The following is a 9444-nucleotide window of genomic DNA, read 5'->3' on the forward strand; positions in this document are numbered from 1 at the left end:
GAGTGTGTGTGTGTGTGTGTGTTTGTATGAGTGTGTGTGTGTGTTTGTATGTGTGTTTGTATGAGTGAGTGTGTGTGTTTGTATGAGTGAGTGTGTGTGTTGGTATGAGTGTGTGTATGTGAGTGTGTGTGTATGTGAGTGTGTGTATATATGTGTGTGTGTTTGTATGAGTGTGTGTGTTTGTATGAGTGAGTGAGTGTGTTGGTATGAGTGTGTGTATATATGTGTGTGTGTTTATATGAGTGTGTGTGTTTGTATGAGTGAGTGTGTGTGTGTTTGTATGAGTGTGTGTGTGCGCTCCGTAAACGCTCAGAAATCACTGAGCCAATACAAACTCCAACAATGCAGTTAAAGTCTTTACACACACTACTGTACATTTACAAAACAGCTTCGATTATCAAAAGAGAAGAAGAACTCAAACTACCGAGACTCCAGCAGAAAAACGGCTCCGAACGGAAATCGCAGTCTGTAAACATTTAGCATCATTAGTCTGTTAGAAACGGTTGTTCCTCACTCGAAACGGAAGATATAGATGTTACTCGAGTCCTGGATGTCATAAAAGGATCACACATGAGGAATAAATCATTTCAACTCATGTTGGTAGCTTCGTGCACCACTGCTCGTTTTAAGACTTTTAGTTTCAGTAAATGATTAATAATGTAGTGACTGATCTTAAAGCTAAAGAAAAGAAATAACGCGTTCGTTCGCTGCTGCTTTAATGGTCGTGGAATCCAGGCATGGGGAACGGACGAGCGAACGCTTCCACGCTTTGACGCAGATCAGCGATACGAGACGCCGTCTCCGAGTCCTCAAGCAGAAAACTCTTGAAATCTGACAGCTTTTCTGAAGGGAAACAGAGAGAGACTCAATGAAGAGAGAAACACAACAGCAAAACACGCAGAACAACATTAAAGCTGCAATAATGCTCGTGTTTTGGCTGCATTTATTTGTTCAGAAATACAGTAAAAATTGTGAAATATTTTTAGAATTTCAAACAGCTGTTTTCTGTGTGAATCTCTGTTAAACTGTAATGTATTTCTGTGATGCGCAGCTGTATTTTCAGCATCATTACTCCAGTCTTCAGTGTCACATGATCTTCAGAAATCATTCTAATATGCTGATTTGCTGCTCGAGAAACATTTCTGATTATCATCGATGTTGAAAACATAAATATTTTTGTGGAAACTGTGATACATTTTATTTTTCAGGATTCACAGATTAATAGAAAGTTCAAAAGAACAGCATTTATTTGAAATAGAAATCTTTTGTAGCATTATAAATGTCTTTACTGTCACTTTTGATCACTTAAATGCGTCCTTGATGAATAAATCATTAATCATCGTTTAAAACAAAACCAAATCTTCTGAATGGCGGTGTATTTGTTTTTATTTTTAAGTTTATAAAAAATAATGTTTATACTAATTATGTATATTTTTGTTTTTGATGGCAGATGATGATACTGATTGCTTATAGAGATGAGCGGCTGATTAATATCATTCAATTTTAATAATGGCAACATGCACACATTTGCCAAAATTAAACATTTAATGTACACAATATGTATAATTAATCGCCCTGAGCAATTTCTATTGTATGGCTAAAACTGTTTTAATGTAGAAAGAACTTCAGAATTTGTTCTTTTGTTACTGTAATGCTGTCAGTCATCAAATGAAAACACATGATATGCAATAATGACAACATTGCTGATGTGTTGATATGATATACAGTGGTGTGAAAAAGTGTTGGCCCCCTTCCTGATTTCTTATTTTTTTGCATGTTTGTCACACTTTAATGTTTCAGATCATCAAACAAATTTAAATATTAGTAAAAGATAACACAAGTCACAACATGCAGTTTTTAAATGAAGGTTTTTATTATTAAGGGAAAACAAAACCCAAAACTACATGGCCCTGTGTGAAAAAAGTGTTTGCCCATATTTAAATTTGTTTGATGATCTGAAACATTAAAGTGTGACAAACATGCAAAAAAATAAGAAATCAGGAAGGGGGCCAACACTTTTTCACACCACTGTATATTGTTGATATAAAACATGATATATAATAACAGCCCATGACTGAGCAGAAACACACGGTCACAGCAGATCTCCGAGTATGTACTCACTGGTCTTCTTCTTGACGTCCAGAGCAATCTTGATGCCCTGATCCATGAAATCCACCACCTGCTGGAAGTCCGACTCCTTGAACTGACGGGACGTGAGAGCAGGGGATCCTGGGAAACCAGAGGAGCAGAGATTGAGAGTGAGTGAGTGAGTGTGTAAGTGTGTGTGTGTGTGCGAGTGTGTGTGTGTGTGTGTGTGTGCGTGTGCGTGTGTGTGTGTGTGTGCGTGTGTGTGTGTCTGTGTGAGTGTGTGTGTCTGTGTGAGTGTGAGTGTGAGTGTGTGTGTGAGTGTGTGTGAGTGAGTGTGTGCGTGAGTGAGTGTGTGTGAGTGAGTGTTTCTCACCGAGTCTCAGGCCGCCGGGGGTCAGTGCGCTCTTGTCTCCAGGGCAGGTGTTCTTGTTGGCTGTGATGGACACCAGCTCCAGAACCCGCTCGGCCCGCGCTCCGTCCATCCCCTGAGGCCTCAGGTCCACCAGAACCAGATGATTATCAGTTCCTCCTGAACAAACACACACGACACTCACCTTCAGTCAAAAGAGTCTGTCTGGATGAAGATCTACGGTCGCTTCAACACATTTCCAGTTGCCTGATTTAACAGCTTTTGTATTGAGGTTATAATGCATTCAATCATCATGAACAACCCATTCGACTGCCATAATATACAGAACAAGGCCTGAATTCGGAGTTTATGTTTTGCCATTCTAATTTTATATCTCACAATCCTGACTTTTTCTCGCAATCCTGACTGTTTTCTTGCAATTCTAACTTCTCACAATTTCGACTTAATCTCACAATTCTGACTCTATTAAAATCAAATAATGTACCTGTCAACTGTGAACTAACATGAGCTTTAACATTTTTATTAACTAACATTAACAAAGGTTAATAAACGATGTGCCGTTTAATTTAAGTTTATTGCCACATCAGCTTCACAGGCTATTTCATGGCAAATATTATACATGAGAAAAACAATATAGTAGTACACAATACAAAATACAATAAATTAATTAATAAAAACAAAGTATTGCACATACAATTCTATAAATAAATTTACTTTTGAAAGAAATTGGAAAAGTTTTTCTGGGTCCATCTTATAAAAGAATCCCCTTAAGATTATAAATGCTGTAAAAATATATATTTTTTTATGGTTACTTTTATAAGTTAAGGCACTAACTTAATGTTAACAAATGAGACCTTATTGTAAAGTGTTGCCAAATTAATTTTATTCCATGCAACAAAAGTTTCTATTTTTTTCTCTCTTCTGAACAACAATCAATCTCTCTGGATTTTCCCCCCCAGTTTTGTGGATATTTCACGATAGCATTTCTATGCATTTACTAAAATTTTTACTCTATTTTAGTAAAGACACGTCAGTTTTGCGGTCTTGAGTTTAACAGCAGTCGGTTTGTCGTCTGTGTCATAATCGTTCTTGATCCAGGTGACATTGAGTCATAAACTGATCTGCAGCTGCTTTAGACGCGATGAGAACAGAACGGAAGCACAACAACAACATGTGTTGTATGATATGAAGCGCTTGCAGGCGTTCAATTAATTTCTGCACATGTCATTCCTGCCGTCGCTCCTGACTCACACTGAAGAGCCGTTTGCACCAAAGCAACACTTATATATAACAACAATAACATCCAGCACACAAAAACATCATTAAAAGTGTTTGTGCGATAAAATCCTCAAGACTTCAGGCGGAGAGCGCAGCGCCGGACAAACATTCGCTCTGCTGCGGTTTTCTTCAATAAAAGTGATTTGGATTCACCTCGAAGCGGCTGATTGGACATGAGAGAGCCTTTCTGTACAACCATAATGAGGAAATTAGCATTAGAAGAAACATTCCTCAGCTCTTTAAATAAACGAGTGTGAATAACAAACATCTCAAACAATTATTAAACTTTTTAAATCACTCTCTGAGAGTGAAAGAACTTCTTATCTGACCAATTACACTTCAGCAATTAAAATTTAATATTCATTTAAATGCATCTGTGTGTGTTTTTCTCCTTATGGTCAAATGAAGACACAGAGTCTCCACTATGCTTCAAGACTTTTGCATCACATATTTTACACTAGACATCAAAGTAGAGATACAATAGCTCAGTGAACAAAAACAGGCTTTCTGCAGGTCAATTCAAGACTATTTAAAGACCAAGTAAAGAAAATGTAAAAAATAAATTAAAGGGAAAACAATGTCAGTATGCTCTCTAAATGTGAATGTCTAGAGAGCAAAATGAGTTGTGTTTGAAACACTTTAACTTCCAACAGATCTGCATTTCTTTTTAATTTATTTGACAGCTTGTGTTACAGCTCTGCTCAGAAATGCTAGATTATGGAAATAACGTTTACTGTATATCTTCTGATCACACTGCAAAACAATGAGGTTCTTCCTCAGTATTTCGGTCTTGTTTTCCAGTGCAAATGACTGAAGATTCTTAAATCAAGATATATTTACTGGAGAAACAAAATGACTTAAAGTGATAGTTCACCCAAAAATGAAAATTACCCCATGATTTACTCACCCTCAAGCCATCTTAGGTGTATATGACTTTCTTTTTTCAGAAGAATCCAATCGGAGTTATATTTAAAAACATCCTGGCTCTTCCAAGCTTTATAATGGCAGTGAATGGGTGTTATTTTTCAATAGTCCAAAAGAAGTCCAATAAAGTGCATCCATCCATCATAAAAAGTGCCTCACACGTGAATAAAGGCCCCAATCAATGCGTTGGTGTAAGAAAAATATCCATATTTAAAACTTTATAAACCGTAATCTCTAGCTTCCACTAACTGTCGTACGCGCGTTCATTCCAGCGGATCACGTAAGAAGTGAGGAATTCGGAAGCGCAGCGAAGATTTGTAAAGACAAATGTGGGAGGATTTGGATATAAGCCGAGAGGAGACTGGGTTTCCTTTGCTAAAGTAAGGAAACTTTGCTTCCTTTGCTCCTGTAAACAAACGTCAGTTCTCGTGAGACGAGCATATTCTCACCGGAGCTTACGCTACGCCTACATCATCCGCTGGAATGAACTCGCGTACGACAGTTAGCGGAAGCTAGAGATTACGGTTTATAAAGTTTTAAATATGTATATTTTTCTTACACAAACGCATTGATTTGCTTCAGGAGACCTTTATTCACCCTGGAGCCGTGTGAGGCACTTTTTATGATGGATGGATGCACTTTATTGGACCTCTTTTGGACTATTGAAAAATAACACCCATTCACTGCCATTATAAAGCTTGGAAGAGCCAGGATATTTTAAATATAACTCCGATTGGATTCGTCTGAAATAAGACAGTCATATACACCTAGGATGGCTTGAGGGCGAGTAAATCATGGGTCTTGGCTTTCAAATAGCTTGAAAAAGCGCCGTGCGCATTTTACTTTCACTTTCAAATTAGCAGCAATTCGGCGTTGATTCAATGGACCCTTTTCACAAGATTGTGATGACGCGTTTAACGGTCATCAGCATTGTAAATCCTCGAAAGTTTTTCATATTTGTATCTTTTTTTTTAAATGTATCTACATTAATAACACTATTCTTTGTATTATATCGCCTTTGCATCAAATTACAAAAGACAGTTAATGCTAATGCGCGGGTGTTTCTAATGCAGTGTCTATGGGAGGGACGGTAAATTTGACATCGTTCTCTCTTCTGACAGCCGTTATCGGTCTCTCTCAATTTTTTTCCTTTTATTGAAATTCATGAAAACACTATCGTGGAGTTTATCTTTTGCTATCTGAGCAAATGGGAATGCAAAAAATATATTTGCGGTATTCTCCCATTCACTGCTATACAAGTTAACCCAACTATGACGACTTCCGCTGCTGAGAAATCCGGAAATGTGAAAAAGGTCCATTCAAGCAACAACAACGTCAAACTCATAGAACTTTTATTAACAAAACGAATAAAAATACACCATATATGCCTAATAAAATAACAAATGACTTGGGCTACACAAAGTTTAAATAGGTATATAAAACTGAAAATCAGCAAACACCGTGGAACCAAATAAATAAGAAACATGCCGCGGTAGGCAAATGACGTAACCGGTGTTGCAGCTTAACCGAAAACACCGTCTATCGCAGCAAGCCTAATACAGCTAGGATGGCTTGAGGGTGAGTAAATCATGGGGTAATTTTCATTTTTGGGTGAACTATCCCTTTAAGTCTTTTTTTCTGAGAAATTGATCAAAATGAAGTGAGTTTATGATTAAAACAGATTCGTCTGAAAGAAAAATGTCATATACAGCTTAGGGTTGTGACGGTGAGGAAATTTTCCCACCGTTAATCGACGTGTGACAACACTGGTAATACCGGTATCACCGTTGGGTGGGTGGGGGGGTATTAGTTTGTTTGAGTTTCCCTCTTTTCTTCGCTTTCAAATGGCTTGTAAAAGTGCCGTGCGCATACAAAACGAATAAAAATACACCATATATGCCTAATAAAATAACAAATGACTTGGGCTACACAAAGTTTAAATAGGTATATAAAACTGAAAATCAGCAAACACCGTGGAACCAAATAAATAAGAAACATGCCGCGGTAGGCAAATGACGTAACCGGTGTTGCAGCTTAACCGAAAACACCGTCTATCGCAGCAAGCCTAATACAGCTAGGATGGCTTGAGGGTGAGTAAATCATGGGGTAATTTTCATTTTTGGGTGAACTATCCCTTTAAGTCTTTTTTTCTGAGAAATTGATCAAAATGAAGTGAGTTTATGATTAAAACAAGAACAAATATCGGTCAATGGGCTCCGAAAAATAAACTAAATTCAAAGGGAAAACACGTTTTCATTCCTCATTGACAGATATTTGCTCTTGTTTTAAGCATAAACTCCCTTTATTTTGATCAATTTCTGGCTTCACATCTTCATTGTGCGTCTCCAGTAAATGTATCTTGATTTAAGGATGTTTAGATATTTGCGCTGGAAAACAAGACAGAAATACGGAGGAAGATATTCATGTTTTGCAGTGCGTGCAACATTTAATGCCACGACTTTCTGCTCTGATTTAAGAGCTTTAATTTGCGGAAGGGTGAAAATATCCCTGAAAAACATCCTCTAAATTTTTTTAAAGACTGACGTGTTTATTTGATGGTTCAACACAAACCACGTCTATCCTCACTACGATTTTTCAACGTGATCCGGGTTGTAAGATGTTTTTAAGCCCGTCTGCATGCATGATCTGATAGGATGAGATTTAAAGAAGCCGTTAGTAGAGCTTCATGCGTCTGCAGGTCTTTGGTGCGTCAGTGTGTTATGAAGACGCTCTCTACTGCTTCACTCCACACAACCCAACGCTGAATCATTAACAGGACTATTCATTAATACGGCTTTAGTTTTTTAGTTCCTCTAGTTCGTAGGGGTTTGAGTCTCACTCCTGCAGCACACACTGATAAAACGCAGGAAAACTAACTTCATCTTCCGGGAGAATCCAGTGGCGTCGTCTCAGTCCCAGACGAACACGTTCTGCTCACCTGAAGAGAAAACCTACAGCGCGTGAAAACCCACCCGAGACCAGCGTGTAGCCCTTCTTCAGCAGCGCCTCGGCCATGGCCTTGGAGTTCTTCAGAACCTGAGCGATGTATTCACGAAACATGGGCGTCGCGGCCTGAGGAGAGAGCGAATGAAGAGCTATCAATTATCAAAAATCATAAATGAGCTCCCAAGTGCACCGGCTATTGTTCAGGAGAAGATGAGAGAGAATAGAGAGAGACTCAAATTATGCTGCATATGGAACTGACTGCAGGATATTAATTCAGCATATGAACCGCTAATAAACACAGCGAATCAAAGTAGAAAGTAATAATCGACCGATATATCGGCCGATATTTGACATTTTTTAAAATTATCGTATCGGCCAATACTTTTTTCTGTTTAGCCGATATGTCAGAAGCAGGACTTTTATTTTGACAGCGCTGAGAAACCGAAAGGCAAACACTATAATACTTTCTCATCTACCGTCAGCATTTAATTTCAACAAATCTTAAACAAGCAAGTTAAACTTAGACAATCTTAACTTGTCATTATTTGTAAAAATACGATTCCCAGTGCGATTATTAGTTACAGTGTCTTCCTTTTTATTAATATTTTTAACAATTTATTTGTGAAAAAACTCACACATACACACACTCACTCTCTCACACACACACACACACACTCTCACACACACTCACACACACACTCTCTCACACACACACATACACACTCACACACACACACATACACACTCACACACACACACATACACACTCACACACACACACATACAACTAAAAATCCCATTCATTTTCTCCATAGAGGAATTGGTTTTTAATAATAACTCATAAACCGTTAAAGACAGACCTACTGTGAGGTTCGAGCTGGCTAATCATCCATCAACCCGCATTATTTCAACTTATTTAAAAATAATCACATTTAACGGCAGAATTCCTGGTGAAAAACTACATTACCCATGATTCTGCAGAGAAATCTCCACCAATATATATATACTTATTTTTTTTATATAATTTATGCAAAAAAAGTCATAACATTTCTGTTATATTTATATGTAAAATATTATATTTATATAAATTTGATATAAATATTTAAATTATTATTATTTTAATATTTCATTATTATCTAAATATGTGTATTTTACAGTAAATGTAAAATGTATTATTTCAAAATGCTTCTTTAAATCACTAGTTTTATATTTATTTTTCATGTTTATTTAATTTTTTTATTTCATTCATTTTTATTTGGTTTTATATTTATCCTTTGTTTTTATTTAGATTATGTCGTTCGCAATGTTTCATGGAATTGTAGTTCTTTCCCTAAAGAGTTGCCGGTAGCCATTGTCTTCCATTGTATTTATTTTAATTTTTTTCTGTACTATGGAAGTCAATGGCTACCGAATAATGCCCAAAACAAAAAGGAATTTTGTAATGGTTTAATGGAAACTATAAGAATTTCTGTGATCGTTTCTATTGTTTTTTTCAGCAGGGTAATGATACCCATAATTGTGCGCACATTATTGGCAATATTGAGCTGAAGCTTGACTTTAGCAAATTTAAAATCGCAAATCAAATCGCAATATCCGTCAAAAAAATTTTCCCCCAAATCGCACAGCCCTAACTCACACTCACACTCACACACACTCTCACTCACACACTCTCACTCACACTCTCACACACACTCTCACTCTCTCACACACTCTCACACACTCTCTCACACACACATACACACTCACACACATACACACATACACACTCTCACACACACACACACACACTCACACACACACACACACACTCACACTCACACACACTCTCACACACTCTC

The 9444-nt window shown here is 37.3% G+C and overlaps 1 protein-coding gene across 1 annotated transcript in view; it reads right to left on the bottom strand.

The window, feature by feature from the left end:
• Nucleotides 1-233: 233 nt before the first annotated feature.
• Nucleotides 234-9444, bottom strand: part of LOC107734591 (serine hydroxymethyltransferase, mitochondrial) — an 18279-nt gene continuing 9068 nt past the window's right edge. Inside the window, 4 exon segments of the mRNA XM_016546585.1 lie at nucleotides 234-843; nucleotides 2122-2229; nucleotides 2462-2617; nucleotides 7633-7732. Coding sequence (XP_016402071.1) covers nucleotides 716-843; nucleotides 2122-2229; nucleotides 2462-2617; nucleotides 7633-7732 — 492 coding nt within the window. The 3' untranslated portion in view covers nucleotides 234-715.

The sequence above is a fragment of the Sinocyclocheilus rhinocerous genome, unplaced genomic scaffold (genome assembly GCF_001515625.1).
Source record: "Sinocyclocheilus rhinocerous isolate Xijiao unplaced genomic scaffold, SAMN03320098_v1.1 scaffold2145, whole genome shotgun sequence".
In the NCBI taxonomy this organism is placed as follows: domain Eukaryota; kingdom Metazoa; phylum Chordata; class Actinopteri; order Cypriniformes; family Cyprinidae; genus Sinocyclocheilus; species Sinocyclocheilus rhinocerous.